This window comes from Brachypodium distachyon, chromosome 5 (assembly GCF_000005505.3).
Source record: "Brachypodium distachyon strain Bd21 chromosome 5, Brachypodium_distachyon_v3.0, whole genome shotgun sequence".
NCBI lineage: Eukaryota > Viridiplantae > Streptophyta > Magnoliopsida > Poales > Poaceae > Brachypodium > Brachypodium distachyon.
Window position 1 is genome coordinate 933,389 of NC_016135.3, and position 24,421 is coordinate 957,809.

Here is a 24,421-nt window from a genome sequence, read left to right on the forward strand (position 1 = left end):
GGAGGGACACTAGCAGAAATGTTTACCGTGTTCTTGTCGAGTGTCAAATCGGTTGGTGAAAGCACCCAACTCCTGATCCAGTCGCCGCTGCAGATCCAAAATCCCCCGCCGCGCGCTCCTCTACGCCATTGCAGGGCGCGGCGGCGGCGGCGGCTGGGCAGGTCTCCTTTGGCCCCTGTTCTTCTAGACCTGACCTGGTGGTGCGGCGACGCGGAGCTTCGGTCTCTGCGCCCTGCCCTCGTTGTGGTCGCCGGCGTCCAGCTTTGAACGAGGCTTGGCTGATTCTGGCGCTGCTGCCCGTTATTGTCCATCAGACTGAGAGCTTATCTTCCGATTTGCTTTCTTTTTGACTTTTCAGAATTGCACATTCTTTTCTCTTAATTTAATTTGAAAAACATTACAAGACAAATGCACTTCGTTTGCATATTCTTTTTTCAATTGAACTTTGTTTGTCATACAATGTATTAATGCTCATTTGTATTGGGGGTATGAATTAGATATGCTTACCAAGTGTTCAAATATAAGCTTAAGACGTCCACACGCATCCCAGTTTTAAAATGTCTTACAATCTCAATGACATAATGTTTATATCAATACAGCTCATACTAACCGCTGATCAAACTTAAATCTTAATATGTGTGGTAGGCTTAAATTTTTAGAACAGAGGAAGTATTTCTTACGCTAACAATTCTTTTGCCTATAAGTTTAACTCTCAAGGAAGAGAAAGTTTAGGACTTCAGAGTTCAGGCATGTAACAAGACAATGGATTTAAATGAGTACATGTCATTCATTCATATAATTCATTCCAATGAGTACATAACAGACAATGGATTTAAACATTATGAAAGAAGAAGACAACATCATCAGTTGGTTAGAATAGTTCAGCTATACATGTCATTCATTCATTTAGTGAGGATTCTGTCTGAACTTGAACAGAAGTGAAGCTGCATCCGTCTGATGGACAATGGTATCTTGATACTCTGTACCTTCTAGTCTCTAGGCACAAACTTCACGTATGGTACTCCTACATCCTAAACAAGGTGCTCTGAATTTGTGCTCCACCCTACTCAGCACCATACAGCCTTTGTCGAATCTCTGCCTGGCTCAGTGCTGTATCGACGCTGAAAATGACGAACAGCATGATTTAGGATATGTAATGGTGCAAGAGAATAGTTGTCAAGTCTTGCTGTAGTAAAAATATTTATGCATTGGTGAAGAGTGTTTACCAGCATAGAACATCTCCAGTTCGTGCGGTCTTCTCAGAGATCCACTCTGGAACAAACTCTTGCAACAATCTCAATTGCTCTTCGACCTCGCCTGTATATGTAGTAGTTCAACATCAGAATTCACGCTGCAGACGGAAGTTGAAGCAGATAAGACAGAAGGAACAGCCCACACTTACCCCTGTCCACTATCTTCGGGTTACTTGCAGTTATCTTGTGGATGAGTTCCTGCTTTGTCATTACAGAACGCTGCTTTGACTGATAGATAAGGAAGATGATGTCGAAGGTACTGGGCAGGGATGCTATAAGCTTTTGCCTTTGAACCTGGCCGGCAAAGCCTGTTTCCTTCTCCTCTAAGGCCCTCTTCTCCTTCTCCTTGACCTGCAAGTAACAAATCTGTTATCCTTCATGCACAGGGCAAAACTGAAAATATGACTGCCACAAACTAAAGATCCAGAAGATCTTACCGACTGCAAGAGAGACTTGGGAAGGAAACTGAGTAACTCGTCATCATCATCAATGGCAGACGTGCTCGTACTTTGGTTCTTTTCCTCCATACTACTTGCATTCTTTGTAGGGGTCATGAACAATTTTGCCCTGGCTGAACGCTTGGCCATCGTCAGGGGTGGTGTGTCGCACACAGTAGCAGAGATTGGGCGCTTTGGTGTGTGAAGGCCCGGTGTGGCTGCCATTAATCTCACTGGTGTAGAAGCAAACTTAGCAGGAGTCCCTTCTGAAACACCAAACTTTAGTGCAACATCATTGCCACCTTTTTCTTGCACTTGGGCTTCATGATCTATGCCACCAGAATCAGAACTGAGTAGCGACTTCCTGCTCAATGGAGATTGGGTAGTTGTTGGCTCAACCTTTGCCACTGGACTGGTTCCACTAGCAGTTGCAGGACAGGTTGAAGATCTCTGTGAAAACCTTCTCTTGAAGGAATGTGACATGTGAGACATCATAACAGGCTGCTGTTCGGCGAGACACGGTGATGGCACAGCAGGTGCAACTTGAGGAACTCTTGGTGAGAACTGAGCCACACTTGATTTTGTCCGAGTAAACGGATGCGGCAGCTCATGCTCTGGAATGTCATCTCCCTGAAAGATAAATTACAGAAACACCATTAATTATTAATATCCACTATGAATACACCAAGTAGCATATCATCTTAGCAATAACTAGCTCTAATTACATAGTCACTGATCTGTTTCAAAAAAACTTGCACAGATAGTTATATGATAAAAGTGTGAAGACAGTATTAGTATACCTCAGGATGGCTCCTGAAGAAATCCACAAGCCTCTGCCTGAAGATCCTTCTCAAGGCTGAGTACTGAGTTTCACCCTTTTGCGTCGCACAGCCCTCAATTGCATCAACCAGGAGGTTCACCTGAAGATCAGGCTTCATACAGCAAGTCTTCTCATCACGCAGGAGTATCTTGTTGATGACAATAGCCTCGGGCATTATGTACTTGAGCTGCGCCAGGTTGCCGTAGGTAAACCTCCTGCGATGAGGATTAAGAGAATTAGAGACTGAATTGTGACAATCTGAGGCAGTAGCAGTTCCCTGAATATTTATGAAGAGAGGATATGTACCGCTCGGATAAATTCTGAATGCTAGCGCAGATGTTGGGGAAGGTTGCCTTGGATCCCTTCATGCGGAGAAGTCGGGTGGAGCTCTCAAAGCAATTGAAGAACTCGCAGAGCATCTCATAGCTGACCACGGACAGAAACCAAATTAGACATTAACCCCACCGCACTATAAAATTCCCTATAAAAGATCTTTGAATCCGAGAATTACTCCAATTTCAGTCATGGTGGTTATCATTTACAGAAACGAAATTCGTTAAATTGTTGTTGCTTTGACTACGCAGTAGGATAATCGGTCTGGTGGTCTGGAACTGAAATTACGAGTAAGGATTCAATTATCGGTGCGTAAACAAAGCGGACTAGATCCAACGCTAGCTACAGATCTTGTGTGTCTTTTACCTTTCCGGGAGCTTGACCTCGGGCTTGCGCTTGACGGGGCTCCGGCCCGCGCCGGCGCCCACGCCGAGCTCCCGCTCGACGGACTCGAGCGGGTCCTCCTGGGCGGCCTCCGCAGGGCCCTTTTCCGCCCGCCGCAGCCCGAGCGCGGCCCGCCGGACTTCCTTCACGGACAACGCCACGGTGCCGTTGCGCGCCCTCCGCGTCGACTCCACCTTTTCTGGCGTCCAGGTCAGATCCTCCGCCGCCGGCGCCACAACCTTCTGCGCTGGCTTCTCCGGCGTCGAGATCTGGTCGGCAAATAAGCCCGCCTTCTTGAGTTTCTGCGGCGTCCCAGCGATGGAACCCGCCGGCGCCGCCATCGTCTTGGCCTTCTTGGATGGGCTGGCGGCGTCCATCGGGAGGAGGAGGATCTGGTAGGGTAGGGTTTGTGGAAGGAGGATTGGGGGATTTATGTAGGAGGAACTGATTTGGGAGGCGTTTATAGATTTACTACCCGGGAGGTTTGGTGGATCGGGGCGAGACGTTGCTTCGCGCCAATAACATTTGGCGGGAACGAGAGAAGGCGCGGAGCGCTGTGGGAGCGCCACGTGTGCTTCCGTGTGTTATTCGCGCCAAGCTGGGGGGAGCGTTTCCCGCCAAGCACAGGTTGGAGAGGCCCATGCAAAAGCATCGGCAGAAGGCCCGTTTACTACGAAGTCCAAGTTGTGCCGAAGATACAAGATGGCTTCAACCTTCAACAAAAAATGTCCTAGGGAACCCTGATGTTTCTTCTCACAAAAGAAAATAAAACTAGGGATCCCTGCTTGCTATACCACGTACTTTCTCGGTCCAACAAAAAATATTTCAAGTTTGTCAAAATTTAGATGTATCTAAACATGACTTAGTGTATAGATGCATTCAAATTTAATCAAAATTGAGACATCCTTTGTTGGACGGAGGAAGCATGATATTTTAGGATGCATATCTGCTTATAGCCCAACATGACTTGACTTCGATGGACTTTTTATCCATATATATAGGTAGCAGTGAGAAAAAAATCATCATAACTTTACTCTAACTATGTGTCACCTTCGTGTTAGCGCAAACAATTCTTTGAGCCTCTTTATATCAAGAGTAAATTACAGAAAATCATCACATTAGAAGTTAGGGTTTCACATAGGCGTCAGTTTTCGTTTTAGTTACAGAAAACCACCGGATTTGATTAACCCTCGCTCGTTAGTGCCTAAGCTCGAAACTGACAAGGATGGCCCACCATCGGGCCTACGTGTCTTGCCAGCATGGATTGTCAGAGGCATTTGATGAGCCAGCTCGTCTGGCCATGGACCGGCGTCCTCACCACTCATGACAACGACGGCGCAAGGGGAAGAGTGCGGCCTCGCCGGCACCACCGGGAAGACATCGCCGCCGCCACGCACGCACACGCAGAATTTTGCTGCGGGTCAGACCGTCAGCGCGGCGGCGGCGTGCACTTGCAGAGGCGACGACGGCGGGTGCGGGTGGAAAAGACGGCTCGCGCGGGGCACCGTTTGGCGCGCTGCGGTGGTCTCGCCGCGGGCGGAGGCAGGTGGCGGCAGCGGGCGGCACGCCAGCGACGGCGGGCGGCGGGCTAGAGCAGGAGCGGAGAGAGAGGAGGGAGCCCAAACTCCTGTCGGGTGGAGAAGAAGGAGGATGAGGGAGACAGCGACCACATCAAGCTCAGCGATGGCAGCAAGTCACTGTTGCAGAGGATAAACGAGCAGGTGATGAGGCGCCCGCGCGTGCGGAGGCCTGCAGCGTGTGAGTCCGGGCTGAGAGAGATGACTCGATCAATGTCAAAATAGCGCATCAGCTGATGTGGCGCCAGCTAGACCTGACATGTGGACCCGCCTCGTCAGTTTCGGGCTTAAACGCTAACGAGCGAGGGATTAAGCAAAGCCGATGGTTTTTTCAACTAAAACATAAATTGGTATATATGTGAAACCCTAACCTTTAGTGTGTTGTTTTTTTTAATTTACTCTTATATCAATATGAAGCAATGAAAATTAAGAACCGCGCTGGCTCTCAACATAAATACTCTCTTAACCGAGCAGGTTAGATAAATACTCTCTCCGTTCCACGATACAGCGCAGAGGCAAGGTACTTGACCCCTCAGGTACTTGTGGTCGTTAAACCAGGTCTGATTTGCTTCGGCGAACCTTTCTTTTGTTGGGCCTTTAGTTGTGATTTCCCACTGAAGGCAGGGCAGTCTGAACGTGCATTACCAGCCGGGCCCCAGACAGCCCATTATACATGCCCCCGCTCGGCCCACCTTCTTGGGCCTAATTTCAAAAGCCCGTGAAGAAAGGCTGCAAATCCTACGAACGCATGAAGCCTTCCTCTCCAAAAGAAAAAAACGAACGCATGAAGCCAGAGAACGAGGCAACGAGCTACGCGAGGAGACGTTCTAAAAAAAGAGCTACGCGAGGCGACAAGCTGTGACAGGACTAATGTGATCCGTAGGCCAGATTTCTAACGCCAGGACACTACTAAAAGGTTAGAATACGCAGATCCATACTAGCAGCTACTGGTTCCGTTTCTAACAAATTTGCACTAAAATCACGACAAATATTTAGAAACGGAAAAAATACTGTTGAAGATGCTGATATGATCTTGATAGGATTAATGCGACTTGTAAGCAAAATTTTGATACTAGCTAGAATTTTTAAGTTTATACACGACGAGGAGTTGATCCAATTGCTGAGAGTTATGTTTATCCCGAGTCGATCACAATGATATATGGTGACTTGTAAGCGTGAACCTTACCTCTGCGTGGTTGGATAGAAGGACACAACTCTACTATCTACGTGGTCCTTTGGCTTTCAAAGCTAGCACTAACCTTTTTTAACCAAGAAAGGTTCGGAACATCAACATTTTTAGAGTCAAATATGCTTCTAAGTGGGCCACATGGGCAAGTAAACCCTTAAATCAGGCGATCTCTGCATGAACACATGCCCTGGTGACCGAGTCCCTGAAAAAAAAAACTACACGTACAAATTTTTAAAGTGCGCTAGTTCGTAGCTAGATCACCATACATGTAGATATACACCTATTCGACAAGCCGATAATCTATTTCTTTTGAACTTTTCATCCTCTCTTTGTTGCTTTAGTAAAATACATTGGGGGTACTAATTCTTTTCTAAAGGTGCCAAGATAATTACTAAATTCTGAAAACGCACGTTCGGGTCCTAATACTTTTTAAAAGTGTTCACCATAGGTCCTTAGTGTGTGTCTCCTAGTCTGATTGGGTAATGTGGCTGTTTGACCTGCGCCACGTAGGATTGGGTCCACATGTCGGGTAACACGCTAGATTGCCATTTGCCCCCCAAAAAAATGCACTTTGAAATCAAGTTAATTTAGCATCATTTGAAATCGTTTTCTTAATTGCGACGCATCCGGTGAAAATGTTTATTTGCTGCAGATTTGCAAACTATCCACGGGGACCATCAGATCTAAAACGTACGATGCGGATTAAGGCACTACGCCAGAATGGGTTACTGACGCACGAGCTCCAGTGGCGGTATAGCTGGTCCAAAACATTCACCGCCACTGGATGTCGTTAGAGAAATCCAAAACGAATATCAGTGGCGGTGAGCAACCACCGCCACTGCTAGTGGAGCACCGGTGGCGGTGAAAACACTCGCACAACCAACACCGCCACCGGTGCTCTAGCACCCGTGGCGGTGGTCATTCCCCGCCACTGGAGCTCCTTAGTAGTCACCGGCGCACGAGCACTAGTGGCGGTTAAAGTGGTCGAAAAAACAAATCGCCACTGGTAAGTCGTTGGAAGAATCTGAAACGAGTACCAATGGCGGTTAGCTTCCACCGCCACTGTTAGTGGAGCACTAGTGGGATTTCAAAAACAGAGGAATATGAAAAATGCAGGATTGAAATGTCATGGCATGTTGAATTCTATGAAAATTCAAAATATATTACTGTGTAGTAGAAGTTGTTTAATTGCACCACAGGAAAAATATAGGATTTGCTTAAAGTATCGTGTGCTACTCATAGTTGTCATGGAGACAAAGATTTTTTTTCATGATGTTGGACCTCACGGAAATTTTTCTTTGGAATTTCATGCAAACTTGTCCATTGCAAATAATTCTTATGTTTTCATATCCTGCAAATCAAACGAGTCATAGAAAAAAATCCTTAAGATCAGAACCCTCCAAATTTCTATGAAATTACTTTGAATCAAAGAGGCCCTAAAGGTGTAAATCAAGAATTAGCTAGAGTGGGACAAATACATTGGGTTATGTGGAAAACGTTTTTAAGTGGGTTTTTGATTCTCACCTTTGATCGCCATAGTAGATTTTAGATCTGACACTCTGCGTGAATAGTTTCACACCAAACAAAGATTTTGCATTGAATACCTAGTCATTCTTAATTATTATTTTTTGAGAGGAGTCCTTGCCTCTCCATCCTGTTCGGCCCAGCCCAAACGCGCCAGACCTAACTATGGATGGCAGTGGGGACCGGATGCCCAAATACCCGATGGGTCTAGATCCAATTAGTATGCGGGTTTGGTAAAGAAAAATCCCCGCGGGTCTGCAATTGGTAATTTTTTAGACCCCACGGGTCTGGCGGGTTCAGGCCTGGTATTGTCAGCCCGAACCCGTATCCCTGCATACTTGATTCAGCTCAAACCTAGTAATAAAAACTGGTGCCACAGCTCAGAAGGCCTCAAGGCCCAGTAATGCCGCTAGCCCACAAAGCCAAATCGGGAAACCTATTCCTCCGAAACCTCATGAAGTCTATTCCCTCACGAAACCTTCTCGCGCCGCTTCCTCCCGAGGCCACTGCACCGTCGCTGGGCCGCCGCCATCTCCTCTAGCCCGCCGTCCGCCTTGCTCTCCTCGGCTGCGTGCTAGCGCCACCGCCATGTCCCTGCTCATCTGCGCGCCGCCGCCGCTCGTCTATCCCACGGCGGCACGCGCTCTCCCTCCTCCCCTCATGCGCCCTCTTCCCTTGGCCCTCTGTTGACAAGCGGCCCCTGTGGAGTCGCCAGCCAGGGCGTCTCTTCTTCGGGTGGGGTATGCCCGCGGGTCTGGCAGACCCCTACTGAGGCCAGTTCTGATAAAGTTTTGGATCCAGTACCGGGTTCGGGTCGTGGTTGCGGGGCGGGTGCCCAGGTCTGGTATGGTCAGACCTGGCCCTGAACCCGGTGGGTGCTGTCCATAGACCTAACCTAGTATCCTCCCAAGCTGCAAAACCAGTCTGGGCCGGGCCGGGCTTGCACAAAAGCCCAGGCGTCCATCCCAGGGGTCCAAATCTAACCAGCATCTACCAGAAGATGCGAAAGCCAGTCGCCCACATTAATTGAGGGTCAGTTTTAAATCATGCATCCGGGCAAAAAAAAGCAGATTTTGACACACACAGATTTCATCCGGTCCACCGTCGATCCCGGCCATGGGACGGCTTGGATGCGTCCACGGCGATAGGCAGTCTTCCGTGGGCTTGCTTGTTCACTCACTTTCTTTTTTGTTTTCCCCCACCCACCCCAAAAAACGCCGCAACCCCATCATCGCCTCTCCCTATTTTCCTCCCTCGAGCCTCGATACGCACAAGCCAACAGCGCAGCAGCAGGCAGGCAGGCAGAGCAGCGGACGGGAGGAACCAGGCGTCTCCTCTCCCTCCCTCCCTCCCTCCCTCGTCCGCCGCCGCCGCCGATCGGCGGGGAGCGGCAGTCGGCGCCGATCGATCGGGGCCGCCGGACGCCTGCCGACGACTCCCGCAAGGAGGAGGAAGGGAGCCGATCGAGCGCGCCGGACGGACGGGACGGGCGGCTCTGGGTCCGTACGTTTCTTGGTTCTCTCTAGCTGTTGATGTTCTTCTTGGGTGCGGGTGGGTGGACCTGTGGTGGGAAGGGTTGGGTTCTAGCCTTCTGGGAGGAAGGGGGTGTCTGGATTGGGGGCGGATGCGTCGATTTGGGGCGCGGCGGCGTGGGGGGCGTTGAGATCTGTTGGGGGCGGATCTGCAGGCGTCCGTTTCTCGGGAGTTCGTGGGAGGATCGGTGGGAATTTCGCCGATTTGGGCTCTGTTTGGGGGTAGGAGTAGGATTGGGGAAGGATTCTCTGGTATAAAAAAAAATTGAATCTTTGCGCTGGCTAGGCAGGAGGGTAACGTGTTATTCATGGGCGTGTTCTGAGAAGACCATCTACATACTCTGTCTGTAATTATCTTGGTCGGAATGGAACCCTGTCCAATGGGTAGGAAAGGAATGGACGGCACGTCATGTACATAGAACTCGCACGATATTTGGGGGCGTGTATGTTCCCATCCTCATACAGGCTCACATACACTCATATTTTTTCTCCCAGTGGTTTTTGTATTATGAATTAGAGATGTTACTTTATGGTACTCCTTTCTCTGTGATTTCATTCCACACAGAAACATATTAACTTGTGCTGCTCTTTTCTTTGCTGAAGCTAGGGAGGCAGCTTCGTAGCAGTAGCCAATTGGCTGCCAGAGTCTGCAAGGGTTTCCACCGTTTGTCTCAGCAATCTGTTGCTCCTAGTACTTGAGGTCTGTATACCATCCACATCCCACATTGCTCCTGTTGGTTATAGCTATAAGATATTTGGGTGGGTGTTGATTTGTAGTGTTCCATATACAGTATCCATTGAACCATGGTGATTTATAGAATCTCTATCTACTTATGCACACAATATTTCATAATTGCCATGCAGAAACCAAATGCTTGCTGCCATTTTGTCCAGTCACGGAGATTAATGCCATGCATGCTAGGTTGAAGGTTGTCCAGTCACAGAGATTAATGCTTTGCATACTAGGTTGAAGGTTTTGTGCTTCGGTTTGTGTTGAACATAGAATTAATTCGATGAATTCCAAATATTTTTATTTTGTATGACTTGTCTTGCAGCACTATGTTGCAGAAGTAATTGCAGTGCATATTTCATTGCTCCTCTGTTGAATACTACAACTGTGTAAAACTAACATTGGTGATGTAGAGTCTGTTTACTTTCATATTTGTTCATGCATACAGTCTTTACATAGTTTTTAAGTGATGTTTCTGTTATTTCTACACTTGCTATTTGCTGTGTACAATGCTGAGTTCCTCACTATTTTTCATTTCGTCATACTTTCCAGGGATATTTACTTCAAGTTGTACAGCTGTTGCTTTGTAGTGGTTGATTGTTCATTCTGTTGGAATATTTGAGCACTTCATCAAGTTACTAAGACTGTCCTTGATGCAACATAATAGGATCACTATGCTGTCTTCCTCGGAAACATGCCACATTGGTTCTAGTTCCAGCAACCAGGCTATCGACCAGCAGAGTTTACTTCCCAGCAACCCCGCTGTTGATGATCAGAGCCATACCCTTGAGAGTGAGAACTACCCACATTATTTGCTCAATAGTCGCGAGGTAGGAATGCCGAGTGGAAGCATGATTGGTCAGCAAAATACAAGCTTGAGTTTATGGGATTCAGCTGGATCTAGCTCCATGGGCTGCCTAGCCGATCATGATACCCTTTTACAGGCCAAAAGGGAGCATTTTGCACCTTCTTTGTCTATAGGCCGTCCTTTAACTACAGAAGGGAGAAGACGTGAAAGCAGTAGTTCATTGCCTTCACACAACTTAAACATAGACCTAAACCTTAATCAGGCTGACCAATTTGACGCCGTTAATGTTGATATGGTTCAGGGGAATGGACAGTCCGGAATGAATGCTTTTACTCTGAACAGAGGACTTTCCGCCACTGAGCATGCTGTACGCCATGAAATTTCTTCTGATGCAACAGGAGGTTCTTCGCATACTGTGAACCTTTTTAATGGTACGTCAGGACAAGAAACTGGTGTTGATGCTCATCGCTCATCTAGCAAGAGAAAGAATATTGCTGGCAGTATTGCAGAATCTTCTGCCAGTGGAAGTTCACGTAATCATCGCCAAAATAATAATATGCTGCAACCTTCTGAAACCACTAGTTTTAATATGCCCTCTACAGACTATGGTTTTTCATACCTTCCCACAGAGCAGTTGAACCGGAATGCTGATACTGCTGCAAATGGCGTCTTTTCTGATCCTTATGCACCATCTGATCATCCACATGAGAATGAACGATTCCTCAGAAATACACGGATGCGGATAAGCACAAGTGAGTATGATGAATCATTGCCCAATCTCTTGCCTGAGGGAAGTTTCAGGTGCTCTGCTTATCAGCCTACGCAGCAACAGTCTTCTTTTATTCCAGTGCAACCTAGAGCAATAGGTTCTTCAGCAAGTTCTCATGATCGTCCTCATGTACCTGCTGTTGCTCAGTTCTCGCAAAGTTTGCACCGACCATCATCAAATGGTAATTTTGGTTCAAGAATAGGGAGCTCTTCCAGTTCTGCTGATACAATAAATCTGAGATCTGCTTCACAAGATCCCAGTGGGAGTCTGGCAATAAGCAATTTTAATGATCCCTTTTTGTTTGGTCCATCATTCTTTAGTACTGATGATTCAACAAGTTTGTTATCTGCGCCTGGAAGCAGAAACAACCAGCCAAATCCCAGCTCCAGCTCTACATTACGAGCTGCTGTAAATGTAGGATCCCAACAGGTTCCTGGGTTGAATGTATCTCAGCCAAGTTCAGCTACAAGAGGTTCAGCTGATATAGCCAGGAGAACCCTGCTTGCTGCTAGCGTCTCTCATTCCAGAAATTCAAGGAATGCACTACAGCACCATGGACATTCCTCTTCATCGCACGAGATTCGGAGCCATCAACCAGGACCAAGTTCTCGTGCAAATCTGCAACACTACTCCAGGGCAGTTCCTCCCACTATAGATAGGCAAAACCCAAGTTACATGGACCTTCAGTCTTTCATGCAGAGCATAGCTACTGCAAGAGAAGGAAGGACGGTCTCAGAGGTATCTAACTCGTCTGTTCTAAATAGTTCAGCATGTCTATTAGAACAACCTTGTGCTGCAAGTTAATGTTTCCTTTGTCTATCTGTGGTCTTTTCCTTCCTAAATTTCTCAAAGGGGCTATAATCATGTAAAATTTATTTCTTTGCGAGCTGTTCTTTTCATATCTTGCAAAGTTCACTGGATAAGGCATGAGCATATCTAGCTGTACCTTGGCTATCTACCTGTCTGCTGACGCAGGATCTACTTCACAATTTTTTGAATTCAGCATTTTCGAGTAATGTGATATGATAAATGTATTACTTATTTTTTTTATGCTTGCAATTTTTCACCGATTTGCTATTTCTTTTACAGCTCCGAAATGTGGTTGAACAAATTCGTCAGGGGAGAAGTACTGCTAGACTGGAGGTGAGAATGATTTCTTTCCTAACTTTGGTATATTTCAAATGCTTGTTACTTTGTTGGTTGGGGTGCGAATTATGGAATTCTCCCTTCAATTTGGTGAAGTTACTATTTGTATTTAATTCGTTCCTCTGCAGTATGAACCGTAAATGTGGGAGCTTTGGTAAGCAACGAATTTTCTGAGGAACCATTTTGGAAGTTCTAACTAGTTATGCCATGCAAATTGTCTTTGTTTAAGTACTAATTCCCAATCAGACAGTTAACGATCCTACTCCATCCGACCGGAATTTCTTGTTGAAATATTACATGTGTCTAGACACTTATTAAAAGTAGATACATCCATATTTGGGCAAATGTCGGAGGAGTACTTATTTTGTGTAGCCTAGCAATATTGACATACTTCCAAATAGTGAATTCCTAGGGCCAGCTGATATGGTAGAACTACCCTGTAAGTATTGTTCGAAAGCTTTTGACAAATGAGACCTTTTTAGTTCAAAACAACGAAGTTACTGTTTCCTGTAGCCTCAATATTTGGTGAATGAAAGGCTTAGTATGGGCTGAGCTCATTATTTGCAACTTGGTCATGTACTATGAACCACAATGAGTATATCCTTTCTTTCACCACAGGTTATCCCATTTTGTACCGTACTACATGAAATTTGCAACCATTATTGTTTAAATTGTTGCAATTACATTTGTACCTAACCACTAGAAAGATATTTTGAAAACAAGAGGACTATTTGTGTAATATTCATTCTTTGAGTAAATTATAGTGCTGTGATATATAATTCTAATATTTGATTTTTTGGACAGGATTTGCTTGCTGATCGTTCACTTATCAGGAGAGCCAATTTGATCGATAGGCATCGTGAAATGCGGCTTGATGTGGATAATATGTCATATGAGGTAATAAGCTAGTAGCAGCTCTTTTCCCTATTTAGAGATTACATCTTTGTTGTCCCTCATTCAGAAATCCAATGAACTACTGCTTTGATTGCTGATTTTTCTTCTTATAAATATGCCCATGTTAAGCTTATTGCTTTCTTTGTTAAACACAACACCGCACGACATGGCTTCAATCAAGTTTGAGGATACAATAAATGCAGATGAAACTGGCTTGACTTGGCACTTGGAACCAGCTATGAGGACACAGTAACAGTCCAGAAAGCAATACCATTTCTTTATAAATTGAATCCTTAAACAGTAATACTGGGCATGAACCATTAATTCTGGGTAGAGTGCAATCAAAATTTGAATTTTGTGTTATAAATTTGGCAACCAGTACTGTATTGGCCTTTGTCTTGGTCTTTCTAGTTTCCTGTAACTTATTCTTTTATCCAGGCTTGGAGCTGTTATGAGTTCTCCATTGGTAGCTAGTCCGTGACAAGTTTGGTTTATATGGTATTGTTCGTATGTCACGGTTTAAGTTGTGTTTGATTACTCTGATTTTCTGTGTGTGTTTCCAGGAATTGTTGGCACTTGGTGATCGTATAGGGCATGTGAGTACTGGACTTAGTGAGGAGAAAATAATGAGTGGCTTGAAGCAGTGGAAATATCGTGACATACCGTTTGAAGAACCTCCAACAGGTGTTGAACCATGCTGTATATGCCAGGTAATTCAAAGGTTCAGATTTCCTTGACATGCTGCTACAAGATTTGCTTTATTTGAATTTATTTTAAGATCCATAGTTGTTGTTCCTTTGTCATTGTGATGGGTTCATTGCATTATCTGAACTGACTCTTCTTATAAGGCTTTGATGGTGTGTGGTTTATTAAATGCCAGTTATTCTGCTCTGTGCCTTGCAAAAAGAACTCTGTGATGTTAAGCTCCATGAGCATTCACAGAATTACTTGTTGTCTTGAAAGGAACCTCATCCTTTTGGGTAGTCGACGGGATGATAGCTTTATGGTCGTTGTGGTCCCTTCTTATGTAGAGTTCACATCATAGCATTTTTATTCTCTGGATCCAATATCTCATGGCCATTAAAAATGAGAACGGTCTCTAAAAGTCTTGTGTGGATGATGTAGAATAATCATTTTCTGGATCAACCTATTTGTGTGTTTCCCGTCCTAGTATATCCAAACGGAGGATGGCAGGTTTGAATATAACAGAGTCACCAGTCCACGGTAGAATTTGGAACAAAGTTGCGGGGCAACAAACCCAACCACCATATCAAAAGTTCGGACTGGCCATTTTCTGGCAATCATGAAATGAACATACCAGATGCAAATGCCTTGAGCAGTGATCGATCTTACATTGCACATGACTTTTTTACTCTCTTTACAACTTCAGTTCTACACGTCAAAATTGCCATTCCAAGATTTTTCTTGAATAGCCTTGCTGAAGGTATCTTGGTTCTTGCAGGAAGAATACACCAATGGTGAGGACATGGGCAGACTGGACTGCGGTCATGACTTCCACACCACGTGCATCAAGCAATGGCTGGTCATAAAAAACATATGCCCAATCTGTAAAAAAGCAGCCCTGGACACCTAAACATTGGCGGGCCACTACCGCACCGCTTCTGCGGAAACCCGCCGCAGGCCCCTCCTTCCCTTATGTAGACCCCAAGTGATTATAAGCAGCAAGCAAGCAAGTATGCTACACCTTCCCTGCGGCACACAGGTGGAACTATATACTATAGGCGGTGGTGGTACCACATGGTACCTTCTTACTGGGAAGCCAATGGCTTGTAGACCTGGAGTTCGATCATTTTGCTTTTGTTTCAAACCTAGAATTTGGTACTTAAGATTCATTCAATGACGTTCAAATTTTAATTGGTTATTACCCTAATTCTTTGCCTGCTTGCTAATCTCGTTTCTGTATATGGTGGTGGTTGGCTGTGTTTTCGACTTAGCTAAGTAATGCTGCAAGTTGTTGCCAGTTTCTCTCAGGCATTCATCCATCCAACCATGTTGCTGGTATTTGTTAGCAACATATGGGGAGCTAAATTAGATATATCTTTGTAGATCCAGGGAACAGCGATGTGGCAACAACGAGTTTTGAATTCATTTGTTGAAATGCTGTTCGTTTTCACCTATGTTCGCGTCCCCAACTTTTGTCTATCTCATCCAGAGCTGCATGGCCTGTGTGGCCTTATCAACACAATCAAACACATCATTCATTGTACGTTCCTCTTGGAAAACTTCGCCTTGAGCGCTTGGCTTGTCTTTCATGTCACTGCCTTTTCCATGTAGTCCATAATCCATACCCTAGCCCAACCAAACTTCGGCAAGGTTTATTTCGTTGTCTCTGCCATTGTTTCTGCTCCTGCGTCTCCGGAGTCTCTGCCTTGTGACCTTGACCATCAACTTCAGAGGAAACGGAGTGCAGAGAGCATCAAAATAAGGACTCTGCAAAATTGCACGAGGAGGAACATTTAAGTAATTAGGCAGTTCCTTGATCGCCTCCACACGAGCAGATGCACCCTTACTCCTGGCTAACTCATTATCTATCTACGTCATGGGACGAAAACATCAGCGCCAATGTGCCAGATAAGTTGGTGGTCAAGGTTGTAAAGCACAACACATTTGGGATTTTCGTTTCTTTTCGGACCCGAAGGGATTCGTTTGTGTATAGTTTTTTTTTTGCTAATCTAACGACGGAAACGGCCGTCTTGTTCTAAAGAAACCACGACACATTGACATAGCAAGTGGTTCAGAAAGATGTGCACAGATGTGTTCAAATAGCAATATGTTGTTCCTTTGCTCAAATAGATTAAAAACGCTTTCTTTTCTTAAAAAAATTCTTGGATATTTTGTAAGAAAAACCACTCTGATAAAATATTAAAAGATTTATAAAAGGAATAAAAGTTAAAAAAAAGGAGCTGTTGCCATCGCCGGCTACCCGACGTCAATCCGTCGCCCTTCCACAAATCACCGTGCCCGCCTCGAGCTTTTCGGTGCTCCTGCTCCAGGCCGCACCGCAGCGCGGGGGCATTCCTCCCGGCGCGGCGCCTCTTAGGTCTACTGCGAGCGCCTCCCCGATGCGCCGCCTCGGAGGAATCGCCGCCGCCGGACGGCCGCGGCCGACCGCGCCATACCATTCCCGTCGCGGCGGTGCTCCCCGTGAGTTCTCCAAATCTCGCTACTTTGAATCTGAACTGGTTTCGGCTCCTGAAATTTTGATGGTTTACTGGTTTTGGGAAGGCGCTGGCCGGTATGCCGCTGCCTGCGTAGCAGCTTCCTTAATCAAATCGAAACCTAGAAAATGTAAATGCGATCTAATGTGCAAGTTTAGCCTATTTCATTATTATAATTTGAACATAGCAACTTGGCAACCACCTTTTCACGGCATCTAGCCGATCCAGGCGCGTGCGTCTGCAGCTTTTCTTTTGTTATTCCTTCGAAATAAGAAAGACCCAGAAACAATTGTATACTTGGCATGTGCTACTCTGGTTTGTCGTGCCGGCCGGCCACCCACCTCCTCAGGCGTCACGTGATCTGGATAAAACCTTACAGATTTCACACATCTGTTAATGTTGATTGGTCCTTGCGTGGTCTGAACAATAACAAATTCTAATGGCAATTATGAGATGATGGTCTCGTCTCGTGTGCTCATGCGCGTTGGCTCCTGCCACAGTGCACCCGAACGTGCGAGAAATGATTTCCAATGGTAAGTGCCCATGGTTTTTGCTGTCAGGAAATTTGAAAGTTTCTGGTGGTGAAACAGAAACTGGCGATACAGAATATTGGAGATGTTTCTTTTCAGAGAATTGGTGAAAGTTTTCCCCTAGCTATCGAGGTTCTCTCTCCCATGAGGATTGAAATAGATTCCAATGCAAACCAATGTAGATGTGCGTGCTCTGATTCATAACATAGTTTGTTCTAATTCATAACCTAGTTTGATGGCTTTCGTGGGATACCCCAGGTAAACAGCCTCTTTCGTGTAGAGGACGTGATGGTCAAATTTTAGGACATAAATTTTAGGACATTGGTACTCCCTCTCTCATAATATGAGGCATGCACGTATTTCTAGATTATCAATTTGATTAATTAAATATATATTTTATTAACAAAAAAATACATTATTAGATTCGTTATCGAAAAAACTTTCTAACGATATAATTAATGATCTAGGAAATCCTTTTTGTCTTGTAAGAAGTGCAAACCGAGATAGGGACTTCATCATGGTAATTTAAGTTTCTAGTAGTGTTCCTAAAAGAAAAGGTTACTACTGCTGTAGCAACAGTGGGTGGATGCCGGATGCTTGCATGTGTGATTGTGTGAATCAAGCCACCAACCAAAAAGGTAAAGGTTATGATTAAGAATTATTGGAGGCTCAAAAGAACCTCTGGCTGCACTTTGTGTACATACTGCTACTTGCATGCATAGAGCCTCAAAAGCTGTTCCTGGAGATGTTCATGGAGTTGTTTCCTCCCAAGGCGGGTGCCCAGTGGCCCTGGTTACTACTGCCTGCGTAGCAGCTTGCTTAATCTAATTCAATGCTGGAAATTCTAACGTGATATAATCTGCAAGTTTAGCCTAATACCTCATTAGTCTGAGCCTGGCAACTTCACAGTCACTTCTCATGGCATCCCGGTGTGCATGTCATGTGATCGTTGTGTCCAACAGAGATAAACACTTCATCATGGCAATTTAAGTTTCTAGTAGTGGAAGAAGTGCAAACCTACTGTAGTAACAGCGGGTGGATGTCGGATGCTTGCATGTGTCATGTGTGAATCAAGCCACCAACCAAAAAGGTAAAAATTATGATTAAGAGTGGTTGGACGCTCAAAAGAACCACTGGCTGCACCTTGTATACATACTGCTACTTGCATGCGTAGAGCCTCAAAAGCTGTTCATGGAGTTGTTTCCTCCCAAGGCAGGTGCCCAGTGGCCCTGTATACTACTGCCAGCATAGCAGCTTGCTTAATCTAATCCAAAGCTGGAAATGCAAACGTGATCTAATCTGCAAGTTTAGCTTAATACATCATTAGTCTGAGCCTAGCAAGTTCACAGTCACTTCTCATGGCATCCCGGCGTGCATGTCTGCAGCTTTTGCTTCTCCAGTTTGTCGTGCCACCCACTAAGTGCACTTCCTCGATCACAGGCGTCAGATGATCTGGATTCAAAGCATCAGTTGACTGGATAAAACCTTAAAGATTCCACGCGCTTAGTTTGGTTGGTCCTCGTGTTGTCTCAACAATGATGAATGGATTGAATGCTAATGAAAATATGACATGATGTTCTCATGTGTGTTGACCCTGTCGCAGCGCCCGATTGTGGCACCGCAGGATGGCACGTTTATGAAATGATTTCTGATAGGAAAGGCTTAAATTCTGATAGTTTTTACAATCAAGAAATTTTTAGTTTTCGGAGTCAACACTGAAACTAGGTATACATAATATTGGAGAGTTTTTTCTTTTGAGAGAATTGGGAGGAGTTTTACCTGACGAGGTTCTCTGTCCCATGAGAAATAGACTCCAGCGCAAACCAGTGTAGATGCTCCTGCTGTAATTCATAACGTAGTTTGCTCTAAATCATAACCTAGTTCAGTGGCTTAACGTGAGAAACTCTAGGTAAACAGTCTCCTGCGTAGAGGCTGTAATGTTCAAATGTTAGGACATTAGTAGCTCTAGGAATCATCGAGCAATCTGTTAATTGTTGCTAAGTATGTACAGAGGGGAATCCATTTTGTCATGTCAGTGTGGTGTACAACTGGGATAAAAGATTCCATCACGGTATATAAAGTTTTCAATACTTTAAGTGCAAACTTACAGTAGTGATAGACTAATAGTGGTTGGGTGCTGAATCTATGTATGTGTGAAACTGAGAATCAAGCACCAGCCATTAAAGTGAAGATTACTTTTGATTGAATACTGCCACATGCATGGATAGAGCCTCATAGGGTATTCATGGTGTTGTGTTTGATTCCTTGTACTATTCCAACTTGGAAATCTGGTATTTAAGTACCAGCCGGAGGACGCTATCTCGTCATCTCTCTCTGCGGCTCGTTCCTCCTTCGACTCTGGTACAGCCAGTGCTGCTGCTGCTGCAGGTATCGCCATATTGTCACATTTTACTTTATTTGTATAGTTGTATGCATTTCCATGATTGATTGTGTATATGATGCTACTTATGATAGTAAGTATGTCCTGGCTAACTATTTCATTGAATTCCTCCCTTGCTAAACTCTGTTCGAGCAAAACATTAGTTAACTTATTCTTTGTAGGCTTATCTAATTGATGGTTTGGCATGGGATGATCTTTCTGCATTTTCAGTAGCCAAAACTAATAATGGGTGGATTGGCTGAGCTATGGGATGTATGGGGTGCTGAGTTTCTTCTGCTTTCAAGCTTACTGCTGCAAGTGTTCCTGCTCATCTTCACCGAGTTGCGTCGGTGTGTGTCCGGAGCTCTGCTATCTGCAGCACTGAATGGCATCCTCTGGCTGTTGTACCTACTGGCCGACTCGGTTGCGATATACATCCTTGGCCACATGTCCCTGAGCAGCAAGCCACATGAGCAGCAGCAGATCATGGCGTTCTGGGCATCGTTGCTGATGGTGCACCTCGGCGGACAGGACACCATCACTGCCTATGCCATGGAGGACAACAACCTCTGGCTGCGCCACCTGTTCATTTTGTTGGTGCAGGCTGCTGGGGCTGCCTATGTCCTTCGCAAGTATGGCAGCGGGGTCTTGCTTGCTGCAGCCATTTTGATGTTCCTGGTGGGTGTTGCCAAGTATTGTGAGAGGATATATGCTCTCAAGTTTGCCGGCCTTGACACCATTGGCAAGTTCCTCAATGGTTTTGAGGTGATGTCACGCGACATCTCCTACCCAGTCCCAGCTAGTTTGGATGCCGAAGAGGTCCTCCAGGGAGCTCATGACCTGCTCCCTCTCAGCATGAGCCAGTTTCTTCATTTTCAAATTAATCTATCGGATTTCCAAATCACAGCAATATTTGCGTATCATGATCGTACTAATCCTGATGGCAGCATCGGGCGGAGCATGTTGTTGCAGTTGCTTGGAATGCAGCTCTCCCTGGTGCGTGACATCCTCTACACAAAGACAGTGGTGATCCACACACGGTATGGATGTGTGTCTCGCTTCGTCTCGGTCGTCTCCACCATCGTCGCATTTTACCTGTTCCAGCTCTCCATCATGACCGCCGGCCGTTACAGCAGGAGGGACACTGTTGTCACCTACATTTTGTTGGCTGGGGCTTTTTTCCTGGAAGCAGCATCCCTGTTGAGGGTTGCCATGTCAACTTGGACATGTGCCTGGTTACGAGCTGCTGGATGGAACTGTCTCCATGCAGCAGTGGTGTATCTCCGCAGGTGTGTCATGGTGGCACACAATTGCAGGAGGTGGTCAGGCTCCATCGGGCAGCAAGACCTGTTGCCATTTAAGAGGGATGGCAAGACAGGAGTATGCTACGCGATAGCGTCTTGCTTCGGGCTGGAGAAACGGTGGAACAGGCTGCGTTTCACCGACTATGTTGTCATATCACACGTCATGGAGGACCTGTTGCTGCAAGAGGTACAACGTATGGTAGAAGCCTGTGGAGAAAATGTGCACACCCTGTGGGGTTACCGTGGCCAGCTCGCGCGTGGCACATGGGGCGCCGAAGTCTATGATCTCCTGGGAGTTGATGAGATTGGTTTTGATGGCAGCATCCTCGCCTGGCACTATGCAACTGATGCCTTCCTCCACTTCTTTGATCTATGTATGCTGGAGAGGGACTGCATACAATCTGAATCTGAAGATCTGGCCAGGGTGCCACATATGAAAAGTTCAGTGCTTGGCATGCTCCCTGAAGAGAGGGAACTGCAAAAGCCTGTCGCAGAGCTGATCCGCACACTGTCAAGATACATGGTGTTCCTCCTCGCGGAGCGGCCACACTTGCTGCCCAGCCCTGTTCGCCGCGGCCATTACGACTTCTTCATCGCACAGTTCAAGGAATTCCCAGACATCGAGCCAGGAGACAGCGTTCCTTATGATATCCGCCCAGAAGTAGAACTTGCAAAAAAGCTGCTAGCCAGGTGCGAGGAGAAGAAGGAACCGGTGGCGAAGGTGTTGGGTGTCATCTCCGGGGTGTGGGTGGAGATGCTGTGCTACGCGGCCGGCCATTGCAGCAACGACTCCCATGGCAGGCAGCTCAGCAGCGGAACCGAATTCATCACTGTCGTGTGGTTTCTGACGACTGCCTTATACAAACGATTCCACTACAACGACCGTCAGGATTCTCGCAGAGTGCAGCGTAGGAATTGGCTGCGATATCCCGTGAAATACTAATTTCATGCAGCGCAGCGTCAGCTTAATTTATTTTCTGTGTTCCCTTTCCTCAAGTTCCCTATCCTTTATGTGTCCTTTTGTTCTTTCTAATGCTACCAGTACGATACTACGATGAATAAAGCATAAGTGTGCCTGTGTGTTGTTAATTACCCTCACAAAGGAGGCCCCAATTGCCGATTTATATTTTCAAATTGCACTAGTATACAGTACATGGTTTTTGACGATTATTATCACCCGTACAACGATCTTACGAAGATCTCGGCAATCAAGGTTGCTGGTGAACTCGCCAAAAAATGTCAAGGCACTTCCTGGTTTGATTCCCCACCTCCAAAGCATTGTACGAATACTACTTACTCCCTCTTTTGGTGAACAATAATATAACCGTTGCATGAAAGCAATACAGAGGTCTTTCGTTGTCAAAAGACATGGCAGGCAGAGAGCAGGGGCAAGAATTCACACTGTTCTCCCTGGAAATTATGGGGCACGAGAGCAAAGAAAATTTTGTTCTAAACGCTTTGTGGTTCTCGCTGACTGTAGACAGTTTCTGCTGAAACTGAAACCGAGGTTGCCAAGTATGAGCGCGCAAGATCTCTTCGGATGGAACAAGGTCCATCCATACCCCATGAGAACTTCGTTTACTATGCAGCCAGGGCCGGACAGCGGCCGGGGCTCTTCTTGATCCCGTTACGCCGATCCTTCGTCATTGATCTCCAGATGGGATATACCGCCATATTGTCCTCAGATCACGGCGCTCACTTCCACATAGTCACCATCGAGCCCCATATCAGTTGTTCTGTCAAGTATCAGTAAAACGTCTGGATTTTCTCCTCCAAGACATGGGCTTGGACCTGCAACCGTGTCAAGCTCAGCAGCGACAGGTACAGGAAGGAGGTGCTTTACCATATTCCTGGCAAGGCGATCATGCTTGAAAGCGGCTGTGTGTGTTGGGTTGACCTCAGTCATGGCATCCTGCTCATCGACCAGGTGTTTGCCGAGCCGGCGATGCTAGATGATGCGGCGGCGATGCCAGAGATTAGGTATGTTCCGTTGCCAGAGATGATGCCTGAAAATAGCATGTTGCTCCCTGATGTGACGGCTGCACACTTCCGAGACATCTGCTATCACAAAGATGAAATCAGGTTCGTGAGCTGGAGAGACGGATAACTTTTGGGTTTAAGGGCTACAAGGTCTCCTTTTGGACTATGAAGATTGGGTCGGATAACTGGGAGGAGCAGTTCACTGGCTATATTGACTTGGCGAAATTGTATTGCACGGCGAACTTGGATTCTCTGCTGCGCTTGTCTGTGCCCAGTTTTGCAAGGCTGAATTCAGTTATGATCTCCTTTCCTGCTGGCGAGTTTACTCTCCATGCGTCGGTCCTGGTTCCTCATCACGACCTGCAAATGGTAAAAAAAGAAACGGAGAAAAAGAAAAAGGAAAACCGTCGCTGCCAAAACATTCTGCCACCGCCAATAGGAATGTAGCCAAGACATCGGCCATTGGTGCTGCTGGCCTTCATCGCTGGCAATTAACCAACTTATTTGAACTTTTAATTGGCTGCGTGAATTCCTTCAACTACTTGTCATCAAGAATTTAAGTTTTCTTTTGGTGGGAAGAGAGTTGTCCGAGTATGGCAAGTCAACTTATTATGCAATGGAGGTGATAGATGTGATTTGTTACACATCTTTGAAACCACTTGAATGTACTGCTTATTGCTCACGTAAAGTTGTAGTAGTTATTTTCTGTGATTGTATACATGCTTTCTTGGCAGGTTATTATAATCAAATTAGAAGGTTATGCAAGGTGCTACTGAAGCTGGGGAATGGATCATGCTGCTGGCACTGAGTTGGACCTGAAGCTGGAAGAATTCGTGCCAACTTATGTTCATGATTAAGTTCCTTTCCTTTATGTCATATGGTGTAGATCTAGATAAAACATCCCCCACCTAAATGATGGTGCATGTCTCCATTTATGTTCTCATGAGCAAGTAAATTATTATATGAAAATACATGTTCATGCTAGTGATGATCTCTGCAGGTATGTTACCAAGCGCCTGTCGGTTTCTGCCATAGGGAAGTATGTTAGACATTGCATGATAGACAATCAATTTTATGTCTTTGAGGTGGATGAATGCGATCTTTCTACATGATTGTCTTTGTGCTGATATTTGTTCACTTCTTTCTAAATTATGTTTTTCTGCTATTAGCTTTCCTAAGCTGAGCATTTTGCACCAGTGAAGATGTTCTAATGAATATACATGGGCTAAGATACTTTTTCGCCATTTATTACTGGAATGTTTGTAAAAATGGTTTGTTATGCCTTGAAAAGTAGCTTTTACCGAAGGTACTATTTAGAAACAAGTGTTCGCGTAGAGTGTTATGTCACTACAATTGCTGGAAAACATGGTCTTTAAACTGGATGGGGGGAGTGATCGTGCACCATGAGGGCATCCAGTACGTATTTAGAGGTAACTTCACCTATAAGCTGGGACCCATAGCATGTCTCTAAACTTGTCACTAAATGCTGCAAAGCCTAGGGCACGCCTCTAAACTTGTCAATAAAGAAGCTGAGGCAGCTTTCTCTTTCAGTAATCTGTTATTTTTTCTGCTTTGATGTCATTTTTTTCTTGGCTGTGGGCTGTGGCATGATTCCAGCTTACAGAAGACCGCACAGGCTCATGTGCTCCTCT

General features: G+C 45.6%; 3 protein-coding genes across 12 annotated transcripts; 2 read left to right on the forward strand and 1 right to left on the reverse strand.

Annotated features, from left to right (window-relative positions):
• Positions 1-763: 763 nt before the first annotated feature.
• On the reverse strand, positions 764-3,673 carry LOC100834979 (CDT1-like protein a, chloroplastic). The gene is made up of 7 exons (XM_003579980.4): positions 3,210-3,673; positions 2,817-2,936; positions 2,491-2,725; positions 1,691-2,320; positions 1,403-1,604; positions 1,227-1,317; positions 764-1,121 (listed from the first exon to the last, which is right to left on the reverse strand). The coding sequence occupies exons 1-7, from the start codon at positions 3,602-3,604 to the stop codon at positions 1,064-1,066; spliced, it is 1,731 nt and encodes a 576-aa protein (XP_003580028.1). The 5' UTR covers positions 3,605-3,673; the 3' UTR covers positions 764-1,063.
• Positions 3,674-8,787: 5,114 nt separating this feature from the next.
• On the forward strand, positions 8,788-15,290 carry LOC100837445 (probable E3 ubiquitin-protein ligase HIP1). 7 transcript variants are annotated; one of them, XM_003579988.4, is made up of 7 exons: positions 8,788-9,020; positions 9,653-9,749; positions 10,332-12,094; positions 12,446-12,499; positions 13,307-13,399; positions 13,960-14,106; positions 14,859-15,290. In XM_003579988.4, exons 3-7 carry the CDS (start codon positions 10,433-10,435, stop codon positions 14,988-14,990), a joined length of 2,088 nt encoding a protein of 695 aa, XP_003580036.1. In that variant the 5' UTR covers positions 8,788-9,020; positions 9,653-9,749; positions 10,332-10,432; the 3' UTR covers positions 14,991-15,290. The 7 variants fall into 7 exon arrangements, with proteins under 7 accessions (XP_003580036.1, XP_010239608.1, XP_014751491.1 ...); XM_010241306.3 differs by having other exon boundaries at positions 9,657-9,749; XM_014896005.2 differs by having other exon boundaries at positions 9,657-9,749; positions 10,447-12,094.
• Positions 15,291-16,314: 1,024 nt separating this feature from the next.
• LOC104585251 lies at positions 16,315-21,881 on the forward strand. 4 transcript variants are annotated; one of them, XM_024455557.1, is made up of 2 exons: positions 16,315-16,561; positions 19,668-21,881. In XM_024455557.1, exon 2 carries the CDS (start codon positions 19,732-19,734, stop codon positions 21,730-21,732), a length of 2,001 nt encoding a protein of 666 aa, XP_024311325.1. In that variant the 5' UTR covers positions 16,315-16,561; positions 19,668-19,731; the 3' UTR covers positions 21,733-21,881. The 4 variants fall into 4 exon arrangements, with proteins under 4 accessions (XP_024311325.1, XP_014750897.1, XP_010239611.1 ...); XM_014895411.2 differs by having other exon boundaries at positions 19,717-21,881; XM_010241309.3 differs by lacking the exon at positions 16,315-16,561 and adding an exon at positions 16,570-19,493.
• The last annotated feature ends 2,540 nt before the right edge of the window (positions 21,882-24,421 follow it).